General features: G+C 53.5%; 8 protein-coding genes across 8 annotated transcripts; 4 read left to right on the top strand and 4 right to left on the bottom strand.

Moving 5' to 3' along the window:
- Positions 1-544: 544 nt before the first annotated feature.
- On the top strand, positions 545-1,819 carry GUITHDRAFT_65383 (hypothetical protein; the record flags this gene model as incomplete). Its single annotated transcript, XM_005839159.1, has 1 exon — positions 545-1,819. A coding segment is annotated over one exon (1,275 nt), but the record flags the coding sequence as incomplete, so codon positions are not given.
- Positions 1,820-5,413: 3,594 nt separating this feature from the next.
- Positions 5,414-8,440, bottom strand: GUITHDRAFT_65384 (hypothetical protein; the record flags this gene model as incomplete). Its single annotated transcript, XM_005839160.1, has 20 exons — positions 5,414-5,554; positions 5,580-5,645; positions 5,690-5,728; positions 5,914-6,020; positions 6,153-6,243; positions 6,385-6,507; positions 6,554-6,649; positions 6,743-6,836; positions 6,992-7,140; positions 7,196-7,231; positions 7,291-7,324; positions 7,373-7,452; positions 7,547-7,597; positions 7,648-7,726; positions 7,789-7,849; positions 7,902-7,968; positions 8,022-8,114; positions 8,165-8,227; positions 8,276-8,309; positions 8,358-8,440. 20 exons carry the CDS (start codon positions 8,438-8,440, stop codon positions 5,414-5,416), a joined length of 1,587 nt encoding a protein of 528 aa, XP_005839217.1.
- Positions 8,441-9,763: 1,323 nt separating this feature from the next.
- On the top strand, positions 9,764-10,455 carry GUITHDRAFT_65530 (hypothetical protein; the record flags this gene model as incomplete). Its single annotated transcript, XM_005839161.1, has 3 exons — positions 9,764-10,050; positions 10,217-10,343; positions 10,393-10,455. 3 exons carry the CDS (start codon positions 9,764-9,766, stop codon positions 10,453-10,455), a joined length of 477 nt encoding a protein of 158 aa, XP_005839218.1.
- A 109-nt stretch (positions 10,456-10,564) lies between these two features.
- Positions 10,565-18,521, bottom strand: GUITHDRAFT_133950 (hypothetical protein; the record flags this gene model as incomplete). Its single annotated transcript, XM_005839162.1, has 40 exons — positions 10,565-10,720; positions 10,768-11,186; positions 11,227-11,280; positions 11,349-11,461; positions 11,508-11,593; positions 11,774-12,046; positions 12,504-12,561; positions 12,609-12,644; positions 12,787-13,012; positions 13,064-13,091; positions 13,142-13,205; positions 13,260-13,303; positions 13,388-13,561; positions 13,619-13,699; positions 13,744-13,830; positions 13,886-13,930; positions 14,035-14,121; positions 14,187-14,249; positions 14,299-14,470; positions 14,609-14,685; positions 14,834-14,923; positions 14,980-15,032; positions 15,112-15,181; positions 15,229-15,313; positions 15,360-15,428; positions 15,483-15,550; positions 15,631-15,980; positions 16,099-16,138; positions 16,188-16,249; positions 16,382-16,415; positions 16,482-16,637; positions 16,696-17,110; positions 17,157-17,347; positions 17,418-17,459; positions 17,507-17,562; positions 17,616-17,686; positions 17,792-17,813; positions 17,913-17,957; positions 18,099-18,406; positions 18,430-18,521. 40 exons carry the CDS (start codon positions 18,519-18,521, stop codon positions 10,565-10,567), a joined length of 4,662 nt encoding a protein of 1,553 aa, XP_005839219.1.
- A 403-nt stretch (positions 18,522-18,924) lies between these two features.
- Positions 18,925-20,068, top strand: GUITHDRAFT_102143 (hypothetical protein; the record flags this gene model as incomplete). The annotated part of the gene is made up of 3 exons (XM_005839163.1): positions 18,925-19,060; positions 19,144-19,226; positions 19,277-20,068. The coding sequence occupies 3 exons, from the start codon at positions 18,925-18,927 to the stop codon at positions 20,066-20,068; spliced, it is 1,011 nt and encodes a 336-aa protein (XP_005839220.1).
- Positions 20,069-20,070: 2 nt separating this feature from the next.
- On the bottom strand, positions 20,071-21,290 carry GUITHDRAFT_102144 (hypothetical protein; the record flags this gene model as incomplete). Its single annotated transcript, XM_005839164.1, has 7 exons — positions 20,071-20,270; positions 20,319-20,400; positions 20,455-20,520; positions 20,728-20,852; positions 20,909-20,987; positions 21,039-21,224; positions 21,288-21,290. The coding sequence occupies 7 exons, from the start codon at positions 21,288-21,290 to the stop codon at positions 20,071-20,073; spliced, it is 741 nt and encodes a 246-aa protein (XP_005839221.1).
- A 1,461-nt stretch (positions 21,291-22,751) lies between these two features.
- Positions 22,752-24,858, top strand: GUITHDRAFT_102145 (hypothetical protein; the record flags this gene model as incomplete). The annotated part of the gene is made up of 11 exons (XM_005839165.1): positions 22,752-22,920; positions 22,987-23,819; positions 23,870-23,956; positions 24,010-24,075; positions 24,121-24,146; positions 24,193-24,291; positions 24,339-24,396; positions 24,458-24,490; positions 24,539-24,592; positions 24,636-24,719; positions 24,766-24,858. The coding sequence occupies 11 exons, from the start codon at positions 22,752-22,754 to the stop codon at positions 24,856-24,858; spliced, it is 1,602 nt and encodes a 533-aa protein (XP_005839222.1).
- A 74-nt stretch (positions 24,859-24,932) lies between these two features.
- On the bottom strand, positions 24,933-25,262 carry GUITHDRAFT_102146 (hypothetical protein; the record flags this gene model as incomplete). The annotated part of the gene is made up of 1 exon (XM_005839166.1): positions 24,933-25,262. The coding sequence occupies one exon, from the start codon at positions 25,260-25,262 to the stop codon at positions 24,933-24,935; it is 330 nt and encodes a 109-aa protein (XP_005839223.1).
- Positions 25,263-25,703: the final 441 nt, after the last annotated feature.

Below are 25,703 nucleotides of genomic sequence, written 5' to 3' on the forward strand. Positions count from 1 at the left end.
CACTGAGTCAGCGCGGCCAGCCTCGGGCCGGCCCGGCGGCCGGGCCGGCTGCCACCAGTCTCGACCCAAGTGTACCAGTGTATCACGCGGGGCCCGGCAGGGGCCCGGGGCGGCCCGCCGTGTTATGCCCGGCTGATTTTTGACTAACTTTGAGTAAAGGCAGGCTGGTGCGGCGGCCCCCGGCGGACTCCGGGCCCGAGTCGCGGGGCGGCCGGGCCCGGCACGCGGCGGCGCGGCACCGTCACGGTGACGCCATTGCCAGCCTGGCCCGTTCACTGGTGACTCGGACCCAGACCGTATAAAAATTAGTAAATTTGAATTAGCGTGTAGAAACGGCATTTTCGGTTCTTGCCCAACAAAAAGGCGAGAAACCTGACGGTAGAAGAAGGGAGCACCGAGAGCGAGAGCGAGAGCGAGCGAGAGGAAGCAGACAAGTAGACAAGAAGCAGGTAAAGAGACTGATCTGCACCTCTGCTGCTCTCCCAACATCTCTGATTCTTTCTCTCTCCTCAGGTTCGTACATTCAGCGAGTAGTTAGTCCAGGATGTCTGCGTTCGAGCCAACGGAAGCGACGAGCTGCGTCCAGGTCGTCGTGCGCGTACGCCCCATGAATGACAAAGAGCAGAAGGGAAACACCCTTCCTGTCGTCACAGCAAGCACAGAGAAGAAGGAGGTCACGGTGATTCGTGGGGCTGGAAACCGCCAGCAGCGCACGACTTACAACTTCGACGACGTCCTGACCTCCTTCTCCACGCAGCAGGAGGTCTTCGATACCACCATTGCGCCCAACATTCTCGATGTCCTCGAAGGCTTCGAATGTACCATGTTCGCTTACGGTCAAACCGGCACAGGCAAGACCCACACGATGGAAGGAGACCTGTCGAGTGAGAACAACCGTGGTGTGATCCCCCGAGCCGCGCATGCGATCTTCGAGAGGCTCAAGACAGAGCAGTATGTGGAGTCGTCTGTCTCCGCCTCATACCTGGAGATCTACAACGAGGAGCTGGCAGACCTTCTGGTCGATGACGGGAAGGATGTGAAGCTGCAGATCTGCGAGGACACGAGGCCGCGAGGGAAGGGGATCTTCGTGCACAACCTGTCTGAGACGATCGTCACGTCGGCTGAGGATGTTCTCAGGCTGATGCAGAAGGCTCAGGAGAGGAGGAGGGTGGGTGAGACGAAGATGAACAAGCAGTCTTCCCGCAGCCACTGCCTCTTTACCCTCAAGGTGCATTCCAGGAAGAAGGTTGACGACTCTGGCTCCATCATGGAGTGTACTGGGAAGCTTCACCTGGTCGACCTTGCCGGGAGTGAGTGCGCAAAGACGGCAGGATCGGAGAACGCGCAGAAGGAGCGAGAGCGAAAGAACATCAACCAGTCCCTCCTCACCCTTGGCCGCGTCATCAGCGCCCTGAGGGAGGGGCACGTTCAGAGGATCCCCTACAGGGACAGCAAGCTGACCCGCCTGCTGCAAGAGTCTCTAGGGGGCAAGTGCAAGACCGTGATCATTGCCACCATCTCCCCCTCCGTGCTAGCAGTGGATGAGACGCTGTCGACGCTCAACTACGCGCAGGCAGCGCACGGCATCCAGAACAAGCCCGTGGCAACGAGCTACCTCAAAATCGGAGACGCGGAGAGGAAGAGGCCCGAGAGCGCCAGCAACGCCCACAGCACGGGAACATCAGTGCAGGACTGGAACCAGATGGAGTGCAGGCTGCAGTACATGCAGGCTGAGCTCGAGGAGGCCCAGGCGGCACTGAGCCGGAAGCATCAGCAGCAGCAGATCATCATCGACCGAGCTGAGAACGCGGAGAGAGAGCGGGACGAGCTGCTGGCCAGGGTGGAGAAGCAGAAGGAGGAGATGCTCTTCCTCCTCGCCCGCAATCGCAAGACAACAGAGGAGCTCCTGGAGACCAAGTTCGAGCTCGCCAAGACCTCGGAGATTGTGGAGGCCCGCAAGGCCACGGAGGAGAAGCTGAGGGAGGAGGCAGGCGCCCTGCTCACGACGCTGAAGGAGAGCATCGCAAACGGGTCGATGCTGCACGAGAAGCTGATGGAGCAGACGATGGAGGAGGAGAAACGTCGACTGGCCTCTGTGGAGTTCAGCAAGAACGCGGAGGTGAGGATGAATAGTCTCCGTGGCCTCCTCCTCGACTTCTGCGCGACCAGCCGGTCCAGCAGCTCGAACTTCCTGAAGGAGAGCGAAGCAGCGCGTGAGGCCCAGCTGAAGGAGCTGGAGGGTCTGCTGAGCTCGTTCTCGGCCTTCGAGGAGAAGATGAAGGGGAGCAGCGGGGAGGTGGAGGGAAGGATGCAGGCGGCGGTAGAGGAGACGGGCAAGAGGATGAAGGAGGTGGAGGAGACGTTCAAGCTGAAAAGCAACTCCCTCAGGACATCTCTCCTCTCCTGCCAGAACTCCATCGAAGAGGAGGCAGCCCAGCTCCGAGCGCACGTGGAAGCAGCGGAGGAGGCTCTGCGAGGGTGGGGCGAGTCTACTTTGAAGGCCATGGAGGAGGCGAACGAAAAGTTCCTGGCAGGATGCGGCGAGACTAAGAGAGGGATGGAGGAGAGGGCGACCAGCACCCGCTTGGTGCTCGAGGAGGCCAAGGCTCTGCTGGAGAAGCAGGAGGCGTCCCTGCTGAAGCTGCAGGAGGACCTCGGCTCGCACGCAGAGTCGGAGAAGACCCTGCACGCCCAGCTGGAAGCTCTGGCGGAGAAGCTGAGAAACTGCACAGAGAGCCACGTCCAGCTCCTTGGGGCCCAGCGAGCTTCGCTCGCCTCCCTCCTCAAGGCACAGCGGGAGGGTCAGAGGGACGAGCAGGCAGGCGAGCTTGTCGAGCAGACGAGGACGAGAGCAGAGGAGGAGATGAAGAAGATTGCAGGCATGCTCCAGCAGCAGCAGGAGACGATCAGGTCCGCGCTGGAGCAGCTGAGGCAGGGATCGCCGGAGGAGGGGCACCTTGCTGCTATCGACGGGACCACTGAGCTCCTGAGCCGCTGCCTGGAGGAGCAGGAGGAGGCGTTCGAGAGGATCAAGTCCCACCTGGAGGACACGTTGGTGAAGCAAGAGGAGGGGAACATCTTCGAGCTTCACGCCTCCTCCATCTCCTCCTGGGAGCAAGACCTGATGCTGCACGCCGGAGCCCTGCGCGGCCAGCTGAAGGGGCAGCACGAGGGCCTGCTGGGCACGGCGGCAAGTTTGCGGGAGCAGGAGGCCAGGGAGAAGAGTCTCCTTCTCCACTTGCAAGAGGGGCATGAGAGGCTCCAGCAGATTATCCAGCAGCAGAACAGCCTGCTCGAGGAGCAGCAGGAGCAGCTAACGGAGCAGAGGAAGAAGCTCGACGAGGGTCTGGAGGCCCAGCGAGCTGGCCAGCAGCAGCTGGTCGCCACCGTTATGGCAAGTTTGCAGCAAGTGCTGCACCTGCAGGTGAGGTGGAGGAGAGGGACAAGCAAGCTGGTGGGAGGGGAAAGGAGAGGAGACGGGGAGGAGAGCAGGATGGAAGGGATGGAAGGGGTTGGAAAGAGAGGAGGGACTGACTGTGTTGAAGGTCAAGGAGCTTTCAGAGGCAGGAGGAAGAGACCACGCGGTGCTGGTCGGCAGCAACGACACGTTGCGAGGAGAACGGGAGGAGATGAAGGAGCGCATGGAGAAGCTGTCTCAGGAGGCGCAGAAGATTGCAGAGGAGGCTCGTGAGCAGGTGGCGAGCTGGGGACAGGCAGCCCGGGAAGTGGAGGCGACGGTGAAGGAGCATGCAGCCAAGAACTCGGAGGTACAAGAGGGCGTTGGGAAGGGAGAGGAGATGGTGAAGGCCGGGGCAACCAAGCTCAAGGAGGAGGCGCAGAGGTGGAGCGAGGCAAACAAGCTTGTCGGAGAAATGCTGGTGAGCGCGAAGGAGGAGGGCCAGGAGCTGCGGGAGTCCATGGCTGGTCGCAACTCGACGCAGCAGGAGAGGATCAGGAGCCTGCGGGAGGAGACGGTCAGCTGGAAGGAGAGCAACGCCAAGGTGGACGCTCAGCTGGAGCAGGCGGTGGAGGAAGGAGCTGCCGCCTCCTCTGCGAGCGACGGAGCCTTCAAGGAGCTGCAGGGGCTGCAGGAGAAGCTCGAGGCGGAGGTGAAGCAGTGGGCCCAGAGCGACGTCAAGTGCCAGGAGGCCGTCGAGAAGGCCATGTCAGAGGAGGAGAAGCTCTCGAGCAAGGTGGGCGAGGACGGGTCAGCTGTTGCCCAGCTGCTTGTCCCCGTCTTCGCTCGGTCGGAGGCCCTCATGGGCGAGACTGCTCAGTTCCAGCTGGACGTGAGCCCCCTGCTGGAGCTAAAGGCATCAGTGCTTGGACAGGCACAGAAGGCAGAGGAGGGAGCAGCGACCATGGCAGAGTTTGTGCAGGAGGAAGTGAAGAGGATGGAGGAGGTAGCGCGCAGCGGGCTCGAGGAGGAGAAGAAGAACGTGCTTGCGATGATGGCGACTCGACCGGAGGTGTCGGAGGGAGTGGCGGGGAGGACTGCCAAGGTGGAGGAGGTAGAGGCTGGCGCTGTGAAGGAGCTGCTTGCAGTGCTGGAGGAGGAGGAGCAGGCCCTCAAGGCCTCTCTGCAGGAAGAGAAAGACGCCTGGACCTCGAAGATGCAGGCGCAATCCAAGGACATGAAGGGCATGGCGGAGGCGCTGAAGCAGACAAGTGCCCGCGTCGGGTCGTTCACGGCAGGGAGCAAGAAGCTGCTGGAGGAGGCGCGGGCGGGGGAGCAGGCGTTCCTCGAGTGCGGGGAGCGCGAGCTCAAGGCGCAGGAGGAGGGACAGCAGGAGGGGATGAACGGGCTGAGCGGCAGCGTGACGGAGTACTGCACGAAGATCGCCAAGATGGAGGAGCAGGTGCCGCGTCCTCCTCCCAACAAGGAGTTCGTCTTCCAGGAGAAGTTCACGGCGACGCCGCCACACGAGGAGATCGTTGCTGGACTGCAGCCCGAGCAGCAGCAGGAGCAAGATGCTCGCTTCCTCCAGATCTGCGACCAGCTGGCCATGGGAGCTCCTGAGGCCCCAGTGCAGGAACAGGAGGAGGAGGAGGCGGCAGATGCCCCGGTAGCTGCAGAGGCATCGGAGGAGGATGGAGACAACAAGGTACCTCCTCCTGCTGACAAGGCAGCGAGCTCGAGTGGCGCCTCCTCCATGCAGAAGTCCATGAGGCTGGCGACGCCCAAGAAGGTGATGCCGGAGAGGACGAGGAGCAGCCAAGAGACGCCGACCAAGAGCTCGCAGATGCTGCGTGCTCGCACGTCATTGAAGGAGCTGAACTGATGAGAAGCAGGGCAGCGAAGTCCCTCCCTCCCTTTCACTAACGTCTGATAAGCGAGAATAAACTAACCTCACCCACCTGAGTTGCACCCATCTCCTTCTCCTCCCTCCTCCTCCTCCTCCTCTTCCTCTCTTTACAACTTCCTTGCCATGGAGACGTGGAGAAGGTTCTGCGACTGGAAGCGCTCCTGCAGCATGTCGCGGTACTCTTCGAAGCTTCCCTCGAAGATCGTGACGCTGCCCGGCTTGTCTCCCTGCTCCCCCTTCAGCCTCTCCTCCTCACCTCTCGCCTCTCCTCACCTCTCGCCTCTCCACGTGCCACAGCTCGTCCGCCACCAGCTGAATCAGGCGCTCGTCATGACTCACCTGTGAAGTGAGTTAGGAGAGAGGAAGGAGAGGCTGTGCCAAACCAGCACGACGCCTCCTTCGAACTTGTTGACAGCCATGGCCTGCAGTGAGAGTCAGAGAGGTCAGCAGAGCTCGCGCCGCAGGGAAAGGATCACAGGAGGAGAGAGACACAAGGAGCGGTGGAGGGGAAAAGGAGGAGGAGAAAGATGAGGGCGAGATGAAGGGAGGATGGAGAGAAAGGAAGGAGAGGAACACAGCAGTGTGTGGAAACAGAAGGTGAAGTCACCAGGGCTTCGATGGTTTCGATGTCAAGATGGTTCGTCGGCTCGTCGAGGAGGAGGATGTGTGGTTGTCTCCAAGCTAATTCAGCGAACGCCAGGCGAGACTTTTGCCCTGCAGCTAGAGCTCAGGAGAGCGAGCGACCACCCACCCTTCCTTAACACCTCAACACCCTCCGATCCAGACGCATGTCCATCCACTTTCCCCGCTCCACTCCCCTTTCCTGCTCTTCCTCTTCCTCCTCACCTCCACTGAGGGTCTTGATTGGTCGTGTAGCGAGGTCACCGCTCAGTCCGAACCTTCCGAGGTATTTCCTCGCCTCCTCCACACTGTCCGGCTCTCCCACCGCAGCCTGCCAGCCCACCACACATGAGCACCAAATCACTCCTCCTCGCTCCCCCGCTGCTGCTGCCCATTTCACATTCAATCTCTGCTCGTCTTTTCCTCTCACACCTCTGTCTCCCTCTCCGTCTCTCACCTGCAAGTTTCTCATGTGGGCGACAGCATCGTTCTCCATGTCGAACATCTCAAGATGGTGCTGAGTGAACTTGGCGATCCTCAGCTTCGGGTGTCTGCTGATGCCTCCTGTGACCGGGATGACCTGCACCGTCACTTCAGCATCGCTTCCATGAGCGGGGAGAGGAGACCTCCGCCTCCAGCAGCTTCAACATCGTACTCTTGCCAGCTCCGTTGGGTCCAACAATGGCGACTCGCGAGTCACAGTCGATTCCAAAGTTTAGGTTCTGCAGGACGAAAAGCATGTCACCTCCTCACCCGCCTACTGTATTTCGCTTCCCTCCCCTCTTCTTCTCCCCGTCCTCTCCCTCTCGCCCTACCTCATAGAGCAGCTTGCCCTCTTCGTAGCCGAAGCTCACGTTCATAACTGAGATGCATGGTGGCGGCAAAGTCTGAGCTGCGGGAAATTCCAAACTGATGTGATCGGATGTATGAGTCAGCGTCACCGAGGAGACAGGGAGATAAAGGTGGTAGTCAAAAGTGTAGGAGGGAAGGAGAAGAATAGGAGGAGGAGTCCAGCTGTTGCTGGCGATCATGGGAGAAGGAAGTTCAGGGGCACGGCGAGTCACCGGAGGTAAGGGTCGTCGTAATCAAGCTCCACGTTCTCCCCCTGGATCCTCTCGAGCAGCTTCATCCTGCTCTGCGCCTGTCTCGCCATCTTCTTGTGACCGTGTCCGAATCTTGCGATGAAGTTCTTCAAGTCGGCCGTTCGTCGTGCCTGCACGCATCTTCAGACAGGCCTCGCTGCCTCCTGCCCGGACCTGCGACTTCACGATGGACTCGGAATGAGCTCGTCTTTCTGCTCGGACCTGAGACGAGGAGTCAGACGGATTCAAAAGCATCCAGGAGACAGCCAAGTCCGGCCAACCTTCAAGAAAGTATCGTATGATCCTCCGTAATACCTGCAGCAAGGTTGAGGGGATGGAACGAGACTCACGCAAAAAGGTCACCATAAGCGCTTCCTGTGGAGGAAAATTGTGTTGGTAGTGACTCGATTGAGAAATCCGCGGTCATGTGAAACGATCACAACCTGAAGAAAGACGGTGTCAGACTTTCCCTTCGATCTCGTCTGACGCCGTTGCACAACGAGGGATACGGAGGGGAAGGGAAGCAGAGGAGAGTACCGTCTTATCCCACTGCACGAGGAATTGCTCCAGCCAAGTGCATGCAAAGACCTGTCGGACCAGCAGGTCAGAAGAAGCATTGGAAGAGGGTCAGGGCCCACGTCGAGGTGATTTGTTGGCTCATCGAGGAGGAGGAGGTCAGGACGAACAAAAAGAGCTTGTCCCAACGAGATTCTCATCCTGGGACAGCAAAGGAACATCACAACGTACCCGCCCCCCTCACACTGTAGACGAGCCTCTACCTCCATCCTCCGCTAAATTCCTTGGTTGGCCTAGTCATCATCTCCTTATCGAATCCCAGACCTGGCAGTAACAGGTGAGCGTTTCTGTCCACCTTGCCTCCATGACATGACACCAGATAAGATCGTGGCTGCATTGCTCTCGGCTGCATCACTATCAAGCTCTTCCAACCGTTCATACACCTAAGCAGAAGATCAGCCTGGAAGGCAATGCAGAATTTTCGGAAATCACTTACATCATTCAGCGAAATTCCTGCCTGCTCCTCTTCAATCTCGTCGTTGACTAGCAGGTTTTCCATCTTCAACAACCACTCGCGTTCTTGATCTGCCTGTTGACCGAAGCTTGAGCATCTAAGAGACACAAGGTGCTTCAACTCACTTCCAGCACAGTTTGCAGTGCTGTCCTATCATCCCCACTGCACTCCTGCTCTACGTGGACAACCTGTATCGACATTATCAGAACGACACCCGATGAGGCAGAGGCCATCACGTGGAAGAAGGACGGAATTTCTATGAAGCGACACCTATAAAATTGTTTCAGGATGCTGCTACACGTGGCAGATGTTTCATACGCGATGGCCCGCAGCAGCGTACTCTTGCCTACACCATTTCTTCCAACCATGCCGTACTTCGTGCCATACCTGCATCCGGACATCAGTCAAAGAAGAGAAGAAGACCTTGAGTTGCATACGTCAAGGACAAGGTTCCTCGGTCAATGAGCTCGGGTCCTCCTCCTGGTCCGCCGACCTACACAACACGATTAGGAATGGCAGATCGGTTTCCGAGCTCTCAACCTGTCCCGCATAGAGCGTGATGTTCTGCACACAGATATCCATCTGCATGCTTGAGCGCTGCGCTGCATTCTTTCCTGTCCTCTCAAAGAAGGAAGGCTTGCTTGTGGCATCCACGCCAGCGCCGGAAGCAGCCTGCATGTGGATCAACAGGTCGAGGGGACAGACATTGGGACATTACAGTCTCTGTAGAAGCGACAGATGCTGCATCATCAACCTTTCCGGGCTTCAGCTTCCCCCTGATAGCAATTCAGATCAACTCTCTTGCGCTTGCAACAAGAGTTGCATTCTCTCACTTCTCGGCTCTCTTCGCCGCTCGTTTCGCTTTGGCGTCCGATGGCATGGCTCAGGTTCCAAACAAGGTTCTGCAAGGCAAGACTATCTTAGATAATTATCAACGCTACTGCAGCCAGCAAACAGAAACTATCACAGATGAATGGGATTAGTAATTGCGGCTCTTCAATCCTGCATCAAGAACAATTCTTGCCGCTATCGTCCATGTACATTCCATTAGCCTGACTTTTACCGTATCCGCCTTCCTCACCCATTCACTCAATCGTTTCTCCTCTCTTCATTCAGTTTTCCTTTCCCTCCTTTCTATCGCCTCGCATTCTCTTTCCACCTTGCTAGCCAGCATCGTCACATGTACGTCGTACGACTCCCTCCCGATCATCCCCAACCCCCTCCTCCGTCCTCCCTCATCTCTTTGGAGCCCCTTCCCACTTGTGTTTCTTCAACTATCCTCCTCCTCCTCCTCCTTCCCCCCCTCCCCTTCCCCCCTCTCTCTCCCCCCCGTCTTCCAGTCTCATGCGATGACATGGAGCATGCAGGGCGAGTGCACAGGGCAGATCTTACCCGGGGGTGGGGGTTATCAAAGTACCCATGATATTACCACAATTTGGAGTATGATTTTGGAGGGTAGGGTATTAAAATACCCCTGGGAACAAATCGAGCCAAAGATACGAAGGGTGGGGGTAGTGCCATCTTTCGCACACTATGTTGAGTAAACTTGAACATAGTAATCTCGGAGGGGTGGTAGGAGAAATCTTTACCCAGTACCGGTACTTTAAACTGTGATCAAGGGGTAGGTGGTAATCAAATTCACTAGTGAAGTAACAATTTAGTGGTAGTTAGGACCTGCTGCTTGTTAGGGGGAGGCGGCGGAGAGAGCAATGGACTTTCGAGGCATGAACGCGAACCCAGTGGTCTTCGAGAGGAGGGAGGAGGAGGGAAGACAGAAGAAGTCGCTCGAGGAGGAGGAAGAGGATGTCATAGACGCCCAGGACGCAGCAGAGATCTTTGATCTGATCAGAGACATCAAGGACCCTGAGCATGAAGACCTAACACTGGAGCAGCTCAATGTGCTGCAGGAGGGGAACGTGACGATGGATGAGGAGAAGGGATACGTACACGTCTACTTCACACCCACAGTTCCCCACTGCTCTGCATCTACGCTGATTGGACTATGCATTAGGTGAGTCATGCGTGCATGCTTCCTACACCCCGCTACCGATGCGCAAACAATGCATTCATGTTAAAGCAAATGACAGCCATGCTGAAAAATTCTTCTGAACTTTGTTTATTATGCTATATGCCGATAAACTTCATTATTGGCTGATATTTTGTCTTACTTCTGCTAGATTGAAGCTGATGCAAAGCCTGCCGCCCCGATACAAGATTGACGTGAAGATCACGCCTGGAACTCATTTGCAAGAGCAACAAGTTAATAAGCAGCTTGCGGACAAAGAGCGAGTTGCAGCTGCTCTGGTGAGCTTGCACTGATCTGTCTAATCCTTGTTTGTGATGTGAAGCTCAGGAGAACAAGAGTTTGTTGGACGTGGTGCACAAATGTCTGATGGAAGGGAATCGCATCAGCTGATTTTGTTCTTGTATTGTTACATATTTTGGAAACATTGAGTGTTAGTGTTCAGGCATCAGACAGTCTTGACCTGAGTTTCGCTAGTTTCGCTTCCTTGCGTGTAGACTCCTCAGCCGCTTCGCACGGCTATCATGGCCTTGGTGGTGGCTGAGATCGCAGGGACCTCTTGGCTGACACAACCAGCACAGCAAGGGTTCGATGCAAAACATCCCGGACAGATCAAGTTCCTGCACTTGGAGCAAACTTTCAAGTGCACTGCGAATAGCTTGCAGTAGCAGTCAGCATAAGCTGAGAGAAGTAGAGCAAGACAACCTGCCCTTTACCCCAAGGCCCAGCTGAGCATTGACCGCACTTGAACGCGAACGCGAGCGACACGAGGCACTCTCTTACCTGCCGTTGCACGGCGAGAGCTTCGCTCTCCTCCACCTCAGGCCTCATGGGGGGGCTGGGGCTCCCCGTGAGCTCATCGAGGTGGAGAGCGTCATCTTCACAGCTCGAGGCGAGCACACTCGGAGCTACGGAGAGCTCCGAGTCCTCGTGCCCCTCTTGCGTCACGCTCATGTCGGATTCCTTCTCCTCCATGTCGCTACATGACAGTGACGCCATCACTGATCCATCTCCGTGCCGATCGTTGATCGAAGAGGAGCAGCTGCAAGAGGAGCTGGACCTGGCATGCTTGCTCGCCTCCAGGGAGACATAGCGCACTCCGGCGCGGAACCTTCGGATGAAACCTGCGTCGGGTCAGTGAGATCTCCGTCTTCGAGAGCTCACCGAGCTCCGTCTCCTCAGACTCGTTCAGTGCGTTGATCGAGCTCTTGATGTCAGCTGATGGACACGACATGTCAGTCTTTGCCCAAAAGTGTAAAAGAACCGCAAGCGCGGCACTGGCGTACAATCAGTCTCCCTAGGGAACTCTTGGGAGTTGATTCGCACAAGCTCGTCGCCGATGTTGATCTCTCCCGTCAGGTAGGCGGGCTCTCTGTACCTCAGCGCAGCCACCTTCAATCTGACACCGTCATGTCAAATGCGATCGATCGATGTGGTGGGGAAACATTTTCATGCCGCTGGAGCTGTTCTGTTGCTCGAAGATGATCCCGAAGTTTTCTGCCACATGAAGAGTTCGTTCCCCCCTTGAAAGCTTGGATGGCTCAGAAGCGAGTCTGCATATGAGGAGATGGATCAGAGACTATTTTGCTCAAAGTGAGCTTCACTTGTAAGAGTCTTCGAGACACGTCGAAAACAGCGATGTATTGAGCCAATTGTCCTTAAAGAAAATGTTGGAGGAAGGTAAATTTTGCATGCATGATGACGAAAGTACCTGATCGAAGATGGACTCTGACAACCAATTCTTGTGTCTTAGTGGTGGGTGTATTTGTTCGTAAAGCTTTTCAACAGTCTCTTGACAAGTCCACATATCACTGGTAAGGTCATGGCAAGGAGAGACTGCATCAGGCGTATCTACTTGGCAAGAGGCAAAGTCATTGAGGTTTTCCTTGATGTACTCGCCTTCGGAGGATCCTATTGTCTGCGAAAAGATGCTCACACTCGAGCTGCTTGATATTGAGCTGATCAAGTTTTCTTTGAGGCAGGACTGCACATCAAATGGTACAAGCCCGAACATGATGTCAATCTTTGAAGCTTCCATCTTCAACAAGCTGAGAGTTGTCAGTCTCTCTCGCTTCCTCCTCTTGGCGGGCTCTACAGGCTTCCTTTGACCTCCAGACAGACTCGAGTTTCGGTCATAAAAGTTTGTTTTAAAAGCTAGACCTTCACTCGGCCTGAGTCGGAGCCGCCCGGCCGGGGCCCGCCCGGCCGACCGGGGTCGGTGACTCCGGGCGGCGGCCGTAGTACGGTCACTGCTGTCACTCGGAGTCGTTCATAGTTTGTCGGGGTTCGGCTGTAGTAGACAGTGACAGCCGGGCAGGCGAAGAGGTTGTTAGGTTAGGGTTTACTCTCTTTCCGCAAGTTTTCTATCCTATCATGCAGGATTTCTAACTTGGACTGTGGAGGACGAAAGTTAGAGACGGGGGTGAGAGCGAGAGCATTACCTGGCTGTCCCACAGGACGAGTTGATCAATCTTCCATCTTCTGAGCGTCTCCTTGTACCTGCACAACTTGTCATTTTAGTCATGTCACTCAGCATCGCAACTCACGAGTCTTCCCTTCTCTTGAGCTCCTTGGCCAGTGCCCTGTCGACGAGCTGTGACTGAGCGGGAAGACCAGGAGGGAGGACGAGAGAGGGGGGAGAATGAAGCAGTGGAAGTTGAGGAGGACAGGAGAGGGGCGAACAGGAGAGGAACGGGAGACTTCAAATGAGCGACGATCACTCACTTGCATCGAGCTGTCGTGAGGCGATGGTGATTCTCGGCCATATCACGTGCTATCCGGATGTCTTCCAGGTAGACCGCCGAGCGATTCTGAGCGTCCTGAGCTTGTTGGAGGCTGTCGGCGTCATGACCGACAGTGCCGTCCTGCGAGCTCCCTTGGATATCCGGTGTGCCCTCGTTCTCCTTCTTGACGCCCTTCTTCACGTGCCCTTGAACCATTCCTATCTTATCTGGGCGCAACAAGTCAGTCTGCTGCTGTCATGGAAGTTCTTGCGGTGGACCTTGTAGCGTCTTGAGAACATAATCGATCTGCAGATCTCTCAACATCAGCTCGCAACCGTGCAAGGAGCTGGATGGACCTGATTTGCCGTCAGCCCCACGCCCAGCCTCTTGAGCTTCGTGTGCAGGTAATCGATGGGGAACCTGCGACAAGAGGAACTCACAGCCTGCGACATCCTGGAAACTTCAACAGCTTACAAGGAAAGCATCTTGACCAGGCGGTTCTCTTTCTCCTGCAGTTCCTGCGAAGCACAACCCGTCAGCTCCCGCAGACCTTGGAGTGCTGAGGGATGATATAGAGTCTGGCCATCGCATTGAGACCTCACCTTCTTTCTATTCTCTTCCTCCGCAGCTTTTTGTATTCTCCAGCCCCCCATCATATCCATGTCCACTTGGTCGTAATCGTACTCAACCAGCCTTGCGCCCTCTTTCTCCTTCTTCTCCTTGTGCTGCTCCGCCTCCCCGCTCCTCGACCCGTTGGTTCTCTTTCGCTTCTTGAGCTTGATTGCCAACAACACATGAGGAGGAGCCAATGGAGCATCAAAACATCTACACACCCGCTTGTTGGTCTCAGCAGATGCCTCCGACCTCTCGTTCATGGAGATGAACTGAGCTGAAAGCGGCAGATATCGCGAGTTCTGTTCTAGCATGAGGCCAGCAAACCACCTCTGCACCACCTGACCTGCTCATGCCGAACGCCGGGGGGGAACTTCTGCCAGGCAAACAAGGCCTCCTTGACGCTGATCTCAAACCTCTCCATATCGCTCACCTATGACGGCACGAGGATTGGCGTCAAATTCCACAGGAGGGCTGACTTCCTTCACCATCTGATTCATGAATTCTGCGTGCAGTCCGAAACCCAGCAGGTCCTGAGCCCTGCCGTTAGCCTCCCTCCTTCCTCACACAGAGAAGTCATGTATGCCTCCGCTGGGAGGTCAACCCAGGCAAACGTGTGATCGCCGAACGTGAAGACCTGGCAGATCGGGGTGAGGGGAAGCGAGAAGGAAGTTTCTTTCACCAGCACGCTGTCTTCGTCGGGCTGCCCTTCTTCCTCGAGCGTCTGTCGATGCGTCACCTCTGCTGCCCTCCAGCAACCAGCAGCGTGCCACAACTTCGCTTCCTCACCGTCTTGAGATCTTTGGAGCGAACATGGTCGAGACAAGAAACTTTCGCTGGCCACCATTCGCCCTGAGGGGAGAGATGAGCTCGACTGACAGGTCCATGGCCCATGTCAGACCTTGACGAATTGCCACCACACGATGTCTCCGAGGGCAAAGTTGTAGCTCTCACTGACTTCCCTGTCCTCCTCGTTGGCAAGCGAGTAGTTACCCTTGTAGTACATCTCAGCGATCCTGACATCAGGATCCGGAAGCAAGATGTCTTGCTGATCTCCATCGTCAAAGATAATCCTGCAAGAGATGACCAGGTCTCAGGAAAACATCTCCCGCTCTCCCTCCCTCACGCTATCCTCACCTCCCTACCTCCCTTCCCCCCTCCCTCCATCTTCCCCTCCCCCCTCCCCAACCCTCCTGTGAACAGCCATCGACCTATGATTTCCGCTCTTCTCGAAGAATTGTGACAGCTTCCCCAGATACCAGACCCCATCGTCGAACAAAACCTCCACCTGCTCTCAAGCGTGTGACCAACCAAGATGCTGGAGAGAAGAAGCCAAGGGGACCTTCAACCCCAGCCTGAAGAAAACGGCCGGGATGTTTGCATAGTACTGACGAAGAAAGTTTTTAGCCTTGCTCCAAGGTGTCGGGCAATCAAACCTCTTGCGTCTCTTTCTTCTCGTTCAAGTTCTCGTCTACCTCCTCCTTATCCTCGTTGAGGTTCTCCTCCTCCTCCATGTCATGTTTGCCCTACAAAAAGAAGGATGTGACCGAACAAGAAAATCCGCCGGAACGAGTGTAAGCACCTGTGCCTCCGGCTCTTCGGCTTCAATCATGACGTTCTCACCCGAATCCTCGACTGTCAAAGGCGATCATGGAGGGAAGGGGAAGGGAAGGTGGGAAGGGAAGGGGAAGGGGGAGGGAGAATCGAGAAATACCATCATCGTCATGCTCCTGGACCGTTGACCTCATCACAAGAAGATTCTTGTCTGTTGTCGACACCCACAACTGTCAAATCAAGTCAACATGGGCTGATCCATGTTGGGGTCCTCGACCTCCTCCTCGTTGTCTAGGAGCACATGCAGCTGATCGTCTTCGGTGTCGTCAACCATCCCATACAGCAGGCTGAAAGTCTCGAACCTGTCGGATTCAAGTCATTTGCATGTGAGCACAACAATCCGCAAACCTGTAAAAACACACGCGCATCCCACAGAGTTCAATCGGGTCCACGTCGATGCTCATTCCAGAAGAATGCCTGCAAGGTCGTCCGATCAAGATCAAGTCTCCACCTCTTTCCCTCTCTCTTCACCTCTGTAGGTGCAAACTGAAGCTTTCTTGGAACACGTCGTCAAAGCTCCGAGCAAGGATACACAGAGCCTGAGAACGAGCTCAGCAGCAGGTCCGGGTCACGAAAGGTGAAGGGAGGAGAAGCAAGGCTGAGTGAATTCTCCACTTACATCAAAGATCGGTCCTTCGTCGCCTGACAGGTCACGTATTGCCCGCCACTTCTGGAGCACTCGATCTCGAAACTCAAGGATCGTGTCGATTTCAGAAGATGTAAAGGAAAGCCTGTCGGGTATGCCCGGCACTGAGGCCAACAGGTCGACGACTTGCGATCGAAGTGCAGGTTCGATCTGTGGGTTCTCAAGATGCTGTTTGAAAGAATTTGCTGCTTCGCAGCTCAACGTCTTAGAGACGGTGTTCCGCATCTGCTCTTTCAAGCTCTGAGACATCTGCTCCCTGACTGTCACTCTCGGTTGGCTTGCAGGTGGAGGTTCTTCTTCAGCGCGGGTTGCAGTAGACGGATCTGATTAGAAAACAGTCAAGAATGTTCATTTTCAAGGTAAGCCCAAGTGCCTGCATGTGCCACGGGTTTGACTGTGCGCAAGATTACTTTCTCAATCATCATAGCAAAATGTGAAAACCTTTGTCTGCTGAATTCGAGACTCTGTCGCGATTATCAACCTGAGGTATGAGATCACTAAGCACATTGCGGACTATGTATATTCCAAACCTTGTTCTCTTTGCTTTCTTCGATTTGCTTCTTGACGCCTTGACTGCTAGCGTCTTTCATGGCTGAGAACGATGATCAAAGAGTTTTCAACCTTATTCTCGAACTGTCACTTGGCGTCTCAGATCGAGCCTTCCTCGTTCTAAGTTTCTTCCTGATATCGTTGTTCTGCTCATCCTCCACAGGATTTTCTTCACCTCTGGAAGCTGCCGTGTGCTTTCCTCCAGAATTCTTTTCATGATCAAGAGTAGAATTTCACATTCAGCAATCACTATCTATGACAGCATGACAAACTACCTGATGTTGGTTGACGGGCACGATGACGTCAGCATAGATTATCGCTTTGTGCTCGGCTAATTTGCTTTGACTTTGTGAATCGATCTTCTCTGACCCTCCACATTTCTCTATCTCTTTGGCATAGACAGCGAAAATTTCTTGGATTTGGCGAGAAACCTGAACAATCACCGCTCAGTCAATTGCGAGATCAAAGAGTGCCAACAGAACTGTATACCATCATCCAATGGCCGCAATTTAGCATCCAAATGATTTCAGAATCATACGAATCATCTTCTCTGCTAATCTCAACAACTGAAACAAATCTCTTCTCTGGAGTTTGGCTGCTGAAGTGCAAACCAGCCATAGACAACAGCCCGCTGACGAGCACTGTCAAGACGACCAACATAAGATGTTGCATCATGCACCGATGATAGATGAAGAATCCGGAGAATTCGCTCATCTCCTCTTGAGGTCCAGCAACACCTGCACCGAGTGAGAATAACGATATACCAAGGCGAAGCTGTAGACCAATGGTGAGGGTCGCAAGCTTGTTAGAGCTTCCCGCACTAGAGCGAACTGCTTGCTTCGCTATTGGCGCTTGATGGATTTCGAAGGTGTGCGGTTGCTTCATAAAGGGCAGCAGACTTCTTCTGCAGGGATGATCGATGAGATTCAGAGAGAAATCAAAGAAACAACCTCCTGATCCTGCTTGACATCAATTTCAGTTCGCACGTCCTCGTCTTGAATTGGAGCTCAAGGAATGTCTTGACGGACAGCCCTCTTGACGCTGACTTCCACGGAATGCACTTGGGCGAAGCCTCAGACTGCACTTGAAAGCAAGCGCCTTCCTCTTGTCCATCTGGCTTCCTACAGGAGCCGAGGAATCTCTGGATGAATCGAGTGAGTTGGACAAGTTGTCAAGACATGGAAAGATTCCATCCAACGCAAGAGCCTTACCTGGTTCTCGACATTGCCTGAATAATGAATTTTCCCCTCATCCTTTCCATTGTCATCAGACGCAGGAAGTTATAACATTGGGTATTTACCTCTCCCAGCACGTCAAAATGCAAGTGCCCATCAGTTTTCCATTCGCCGATCAGATCTGCGATGTGATGTCACGGAAGTGAAGGTATCTTCTTGAGAAGCATGATGAACCAGTTGATGGATCTTTGATAGGGTTGCCCCCAGCCTCCTTCATAATCTTCCCTGTAACAACCCCATTGCGCCTGAAAGAAGAAAAGACAACTCAGAATACGATCTAACGTCGTTGGACGCCCCGCACCCCAGAAGCAAGCACATGTCTTGGAGGGATTTGTCTGAATGATCTTCACCTTTCTGTAGAAGAATCTGCCCCTGTTCGCACAATCAAACTCAAAAAAGTACAAACAGCATGCGTACTTGTTGCAGATTCCAAGGTTTTGTATATGACAAGTCACTTTGACTCGTTTCTACTTGCAAACACTTCAAGAAATCCTCCGATTGCTCCTCTGACATCTCCTGCGATCGGTGCAAATAGAAGACAACTCCATCGTAGGTCAGCAGGTCCAAACATGCTTTCACCAACTCCGGGTCTGTGAGCAACCCTCAGTCAACACTCCCAACATCGTCTGAGCTCACTCTGACAGCGATCTTGTAGACCTGCACTCCCCTCCACCTCTGCGAGATTCCACCCAGTCACCCCCCCGGTGATCTGTTGAAATCGAACTTTCCCTTGCACCCTCACGCCAACAGAGCAATTCGGAGACAGGCTCTTTATGGCTCCTAGGAGGTTCGATGTTTCCACGCTCGTGTCTCCTCCTCTTGCTGGGATCGAGACTCGTCGAACTCGCTGAATCTCTTCCCAGTCTGTCCACTGGAAGTCCTCGCATTCCCCTCTCACGATCAGTCCCTCGACGCTTCCCTCTCCTCCCCGTGTGACATCGATGTTGACCGATCTTGCCTTGCCCCTGCACATCGCTGGCAAACGCACATCATGTCATGCGGCTCAAGAAGAGTGGGGAGGAAGAGGAGGGAGAGATGTGGGGGTGGGGCGGGAGCAGCTGTCTGACCTGCGAGCACCATGTCGGCAAGGGCGACTAGAGCATCTGCAGAGGGCATGGCAACGAGCCTCTAGCTTGTTAGACAGGGAAAGCCAGGGAAGCGGCGTCCTTCACTGGGCCCGCCTCTGCTAGTATCTACTGCCCCAAAGATTGGAGTGGGGATAGCAAAAGACCCTATAATTATTTCACTGCCCTTGAGATTTCGCCTTCCCCAACTCAATGGTCTTGGTCACCCGTGGCAGTCAAGAAGACGCGGGTTGCTGAGCGAGTCTGACTGTCGCGCTTTCCCTCCTCCTCCTCCTCTTGACTTCTTCGTTCCTTACTCCTCGCCCTCCTTCCGGTCACCCTCCTCCTATTCCTTCTCGCCCTGCGCCTCACTACTTCATCCTCTCCCCCTCCCACCGAAGTCTTTCCTCCACTCTGCGATGGACCAAGACTTGACACCAGCAGAGATTCTTCGGAGGAAGAAGGAAGCATACTTCTCCCAGCGCCTAGTAGAACAGCAACGGCAGCTTGCTCGCAATGATGATGTCACATCGTCAACGGGGGAGGCCGGCGCAGGTTCGCTCTTATTCGCTTCTTCCTGATCCCATACCCTCCATCCCCATATTCTTCATCTCAGCTCAACTGATCACTGCATGTAGCCTCTTCTGTCTCAGATGAGAACGTATTGGAGCAAATCACTGCAAGGATAACCAGCAAGCTCAAGGATGAGCTGAAGAAAGAAGTGATTGATCTCGCGTTCCTGTGAAACATATCATGACTCTTCACTTGCAGCTTGCCAAGGAGGAGAAGGAGATAAGCCAACAGAAAGATCGGCAGCAGGGTGAGATGGAATGTTTCTTGGCCGGCGAACTGGAGCAAGCAACATGCCCCATCTGCTATGAGCTTATGAAGGCCCCAAAGAACACTCCAACCCTTCTGTTTCCTTGTGGACATACTTTTTGCATTCAGTGCTTAAATTCTCACATCAAGCTCAACAGCAGAGGAACTTGTCCATATTGTCGCGTGAAGATTCAGAACCAGGCTCCAAACCTTCAGCTACAACAGCTCATCGACGGTTTTGCTGGAAGGAAAGATGAAATCATCAAGAAGGTGGAGAAAGTAACCCGAGATGCTGCGGATGCTGCGGAATCCAGGAACTCCTTTTCGTTAAGAAACGTATCCTCATCGGACAGGGAGCAACTGGAAGACTACAGGCGAGAATGGCGGACTGTATCCATGCGTTTCCGCATATACGCGAATGAAGCGAACGATTGCGATTCAGAAATCAAGGACATGGAGTCAAAGCTGCAAGCGACAAGAATAGTGAGGAAGCATCTGCACGGTGAGCTGGAAGACGCTTTCAAACGGATGCAGAAACTGCAGGAGGAAATCGACTTCATTGAATCACAGCTACAACAGCAGAAAGAGAAAGAGAAAGATCTGGATGCAGAGATCGTGGCTAAAAGGAAGAGGATGAATTTAGTCAACGCGACGAAGGAATCGCTGGAGATGGAGAGGGCGAAAATTCGTCTCCTCGTAGAGCACAGCATTCCCGGCAATGTCGATGCTTTTCTTGAGAGCTGATGCTACAATGCATCGTCCCTGGGGCTTTCCAATTCCTCTGTCACGAACTTGACGTAATCTATCTTCCCTTCTGTTCCAGCCTCTTCGATTAACTTTGCTGCTCGTGGTGTCATCCATGGGGATTCTTTCGGCTCCATCGGCATCTCCTCCTCCAGCCTTCCTATCACGGTCTTGAATGCATCACCGACGAGAACTCCTGTACCTGATGATGTGGTTCAAAAAGAAGTTTGGCAACGAGTTCCACAAGAACCTTCTTCGTCCATGGCACGAAAGTATTGTACGAAGTAACTGATGCAGGCTTTCTTTACCTCAGCCTGTTCATCTTCGATGTTCTTCAGGCAGCATTAGGATCTTATTGTGCAAGAAAGCTTAGATAGTCGTGTCACCTTACAAATATATGCCACGTCGTCCTCCGTGAGCTTCGAGTCGTCTCCTCCAAAGAATCCTTCAATCTGTTAAACGAAATCATTCGTGCTCATGACTAGTGTTGCTCGAGTCAGGATGACAATGAAAGCAAGAATGAGAGAAAAACGGACTATGGTGAGACTGAATTGCACATGACATGTACGCCCGAGTCGGTAGTGAGACAGAAGATCAAAGAATCATAGATAAAGATCCAGATGTGCTAACAAACAACAAGGCGATCGCGTTCGTCATACCCCAGTCCCAGCAGGCAACGTGTGTGGTTGGATGAAGTATCCTGGCCCCTTGGCGTTGGATGATCCCTCCGCCTCAGGCTCGATCGGCTGAGGTATTCCCTTCTCATCCAGCTCGTATCCAGGGCCTGCAGGAGGGATCAACGACCCTTAGCTAACCCTGGGCATGCTCAAAATCCCTCACCACACATCTTCTTGACGTGGTCAAGCGCTTCTTCTGATAAGATTGTGTTCAAAGCGATACAGTTGTTCGCGTCTTTCAACTGGAGGTGTCGGGTCACCCGTGCGTAAGGGACTCATAGGTTGAACAACACCTGAGCTTCTCGGTCCTTCTCGATCTGTGTTATCCCCTCCGAGCTCGATAGTGAGACTTGCGATGGCTCGAACGACGGCTCTGCCGACACTCTGACCTTAGCACCCCCCACGTAACCACACGGGTAGATGGTGTTTCCCTGCGCATCTTGTATGGTGACCTTGTTCTCTCCCTTGATGATATTGGACTGCAACCGACAACATGTCAGTGATACTCCTTCCATCCCATCCTCCTCTCCCTGCCATCTCACCATGACAGCGGCGTCAACTGCCCAACTTTTCGTTTACTCAAACTTTTCAAGGGCCTACCCCGGCAGCATCTAACTCAAACAAGACACTGAAAGGTGGGAAGAGGAGCTACTAGTACTGGTTTTGCTGTCTTCCACCACTAGGCTCTGAGGCGGGGCTGCAGCGAACTTGTGGCGTCGTCAGGAGGGAGGGGTGGAGGAGAACTTGTCGGGTGAGAGAATCGGCTGACTCAGTGAGGTGAGAGGTGACAGCTCGAATCAGAAGAGGAGCCTGACTCATAACTCCCGCCGTGAAATCATTGAATCGAACTCACTTCTCTCGAGATGTTGGACAAGCAGTTGCACTGGCTAGTTTTCAAGCTTGCACTACCTCTCAAAACTCTGCCTGCCTGCCCATGTGTTCTCATGCTGACGCTCAGCAAGATGTGAATTTGGAGCAAAGTTAAAGATAAAGAGCGAAATAGAATGACCACGAACGATAGATTTCAACGTAAAAGTCACATTGAAATGTTTCGGTGAGATCAGGAACCTTGTAACAAGCAGTCTTCAAGCATGCGTAAACCTTGTGCAGCAAAATCTTGTCTCTCATGACTTGTTACCAGAACATTTCTACCTCATCAGGGCAATAAAGCATCGAAGGAAGCACTTTCAATCAACATCAAACTTGGCCCAACATTTTACAGTCTTCCGTGTTCGGATGTTGTCAGATTAGGTCTGGCGATAATCATCTCCATTGCGGGTGCGGCCACCATCAGCATTGCCGATGAATCCATGGGAAGGATGCCACTCCTGACAAGTACAGCAAACGTCACAAGTTCAAAACACACAATTATGAGAAATTACTGTTCCCCAGTAATCATGGCCAGAGCCTTGGCCATCCCAGGTGCCATCCTGGTTCCAGTTGGGGGAATCCCACATACCAACGAGCTTCTGGGTGATAAAGTATGAAGGGCGCATCTTAAAACAACATGTCAGCTGGATGCTTCCAGTCCCGCCCTTTCTTCTTTGCTTCAGCTTCCGACTAACTCCTATCTTCGCACAAATGCAGGATTGCGCACAGTTGAAGAAAATTCATACACCATGCAGAGAAGAAGAATGGCACAGAGACAACAACGAAGGGCACTGCTGCAAACTCACAGGACGCATCCTTGAGACTAGAGATCTATCTACCATACTTGACTGCTACACAATGAGGCCACGGCGACTTGGAAGCTCTCAACATTCCTTCTGGATCATCCCAACACTCAGAAAATGTGCTGACAGCAAAGCCATATTCGCTGCCAGCAAAGCATGATACTCGCTCCTATCCTGCCCTGCATCTGCTACTCGTCAGTCATTGCAGCCGAAGCGCCATGCCTCTTCAACATTCTTGAACGGGCCCGCCCCACAGTAAAAGATCCGTGAGAATCCGGGAGTATCCGTGAGTATCCGTGAGTATCCGTGAGTATCCGTGGGAGCGCATGTGCCATGCGGCTGTTTCCCGGTGCCCCCGACTTGGACGAGCTGGAAGCCAGCCGGAAGCCAGCGGAGCTCAAGACAGACGAGGAGGTGGACGCCAAGAGACTCAAGCGACGGGCCAAGAAACGTAAGGCCAACGCCAAGAAGCTGCAGCGGAAACGAGAGCTGAAGCTACAGGGTAAGGGACTTTCTTCACGTTTCCACAGATTCGCTGACAATGATCCTTGACACTAAGCCATACAAGAAAATGAAAGTAAAGAGGATGATAGTAGAACGGACGAAGTCAAGTCGACGAAGCCAGCGAGCGAGGGCTCGATGAAGGGGGAAAACGGGTCATCGAAGAAGCGCAAGCAGCAAGCGAGCGACGCTTCCTCCTCCTCGTCGTCGTCTGACGAGGGCGAGGGCGATGACGAGGGGAGCGCGAAGCCTGTCGCACAGGCCATCAGCAAGCCGAAGTCTTTCTACGACCCTTTCGCGAAGAAGCGGATCGTCGTAGAAGACAAGGAAACGAACGGGGCCGGAAGCAGCAGCAAGCCGCCGAAGCCAGCGAGCGAGGGCTCGATGAAGGGGGAAAACGGGTCATCGAAGAAGCGCAAGCAGCAAGCGAGCGACGCTTCCTCCTCCTCCTCGTCGTCTGACGAGGGCGAGGGAGATGACGAGGGGAGCGCGAAGCCTGTCACACAGGCTATCAGCAAGCCGAAGTCTTTCTACGACCCTTTCGCGAAGAAGCGGATCGTCGTAGAAGACAAGGAAGCGCCGAAAGCAGTCAGCGACGACACACCAGCGAAGCCCGCGAGCGAGGGCTCGGCCAAGCAGTCAGTCAAGCAGTCGAAGAAGCGCAAGCAGCAAGCGAGCGACGCTTCCTCCTCCTCGTCGTCGTCTGACGAGGGCGAGGGCGATGACGAGGGGAGCGCGAAGCCTGTCGCACAGGCTATCAGCAAGCCGAAGTCTTTCTACGACCCTTTCGCGAAGAAGCGGATCGTCGTAGCTGAAGAAGTCGCGGCCAAGGGGAAAGACGGGTCGTCAAAGAAGCAACGATTGAATGGGAAGGATGATGCACAGAGCGAGGTGTGTAAGGTGATAGCGAGTGCATTTCAAATCTCATACTACCTCACCCAAAGTCACAGGACAAGAAAGAAGCTTCTGAACCCAGCAGAGATCTACCAGCTAAAGAGAAGGAAGGGTTTGTTAAGCACATTCTCTTTCTCGGTCAGGTCCGTTCTGCACTTCTTCTGGTTCAGTGAAGACGCTGATTGGTCCTGTACAGCTCCCCTTCGATGTCACTGCTGATGACATCAAGCAGCACTTCGCAAGTTGCGCGCCACATGATCAGGTCTAAACTTCTCTTCTGCAAGTGAAAGCATTTAATGGTTTCCAGATGAGCATCAGAGTCCTAACAGACAGGTTTGTCTCGGCAATTTTCTACAATAAAATTTCACATTCTCCTCAGGGTCACGGGAAAGCCTCGAGGCATTGCGTTCCTTGAATTCAAGGACTCAACAGCAGCAGAAGCAGCGTTGTCGCTTGATCACTCCATCATGCGCGGAAGGTGAAGAAGTTGCGAGATGAGAGTGAGCGTCGCTGAGCATTGCACAGGCGCATCCGAGTGGAAAGAACCGCAAAAGGGTCCAGCAAGGACCCCAAGAGGAAGAGCGTGAGTATTCCTTCGTTGACGCCGTTCGTCGCACATTGTTACAAGTGCTGGATGCCTGCAGGTCATTTCGGATTTGAAGCAAGAACAAGATTTGGTATCAACTTGAACTCTCCCTACGCTTGAGTTCCTTAACACGGAGAAGGAACATAGAAAGGCCGTGGAAAAGATCTTGAGTTCAAATCTTAACCAGAACAAGGTGAATCGAATTTGGTAGTCTGCAAATTTGACTGCTGTTTCAGGGGAAAGGTAGCGTTAGTAATCATGACATTGATGAGGGGGTTAGAAACTTCCTTATCTCTTTGTCAATCAACATGGTGAATTCGGTCAGTATCAGAAGTTATGGTCGCGCTTCTGAAGTTGTCATGATAGGCTGTCAGCGAGATGGCAAGTCTGGACCTTACAGGCGTCAACAACAGATCAGCCTACATCATGGGCTTCTTAAAAAGCAGGGTCAATCAGTGAAGAGGGAAAACGAAATCTTCTTAAATCCAATTCACCACAGAAGCAAGAGACAACAAGAAGCATCACTTTTTACATCATGAAATATCCACAGCCTTTGAATTTCCCGTCTGTCCGTTGAGCTCCATTCGCCGAGCTTGAACGATTCGCTGCAGAATGTCGTCCATGCGCGCACAGTATTCTCTTGCCAAGAACCCCCTCAGTCTGATTCTCTCCAGGGCTTGTTGCAAAGGCTGCACGTAATCCTCTGACATCTCTTCAAGTAGCTTTGCTTTGAAGCAAGGCACGTCTCCAATGATGATGAGAGGTCGGACTTCCTGCAAAATTGCCTTTACCTTAGAATCTTGGTCCAGGACGATAGATTCAGATTCACTTCGCAGTCCAGGGCGCCTTGTACCCATGTTCATGACCCTCCTCACATCAAGCAAAGTTTCATGCAAAATGACTGTAACATCTTCATCTTTGATATCAAGTGAGTATTCCATCAATAACATTCGAATTGCCTCCATTGCTTTTAAATCTTCTAGCCATTCTTTGTGGCATACAAGAATTCTCATGATCAATACTACAACTAACATATTCCCTCTCAATGAATCTAGAAATAAATCACCATTTCCCAAATTTGTAAAGAAGTTGACAGCTCTTTCAGTCGATTCAGTTGTTGCTTTTCTTGATGTTTTGCCGTTTTGAGGCAATTCCACACCCTTAACTTTGATAAACAAATCAAAAGTCGATTCGACAAAATTCCTCTGGCTAGCTGTCTTCGGATTTATCAACGCATCTAGACAGGCAAAGAGCAAAAATCGTAAAGTGTGTACCATGAAGCGTTGATCATTGTAAGCATCCGC

The sequence above is a fragment of the Guillardia theta genome, assembly GCF_000315625.1.
Source record: "Guillardia theta CCMP2712 unplaced genomic scaffold GUITHscaffold_9, whole genome shotgun sequence".
Taxonomy (NCBI): domain Eukaryota; class Cryptophyceae; order Pyrenomonadales; family Geminigeraceae; genus Guillardia; species Guillardia theta.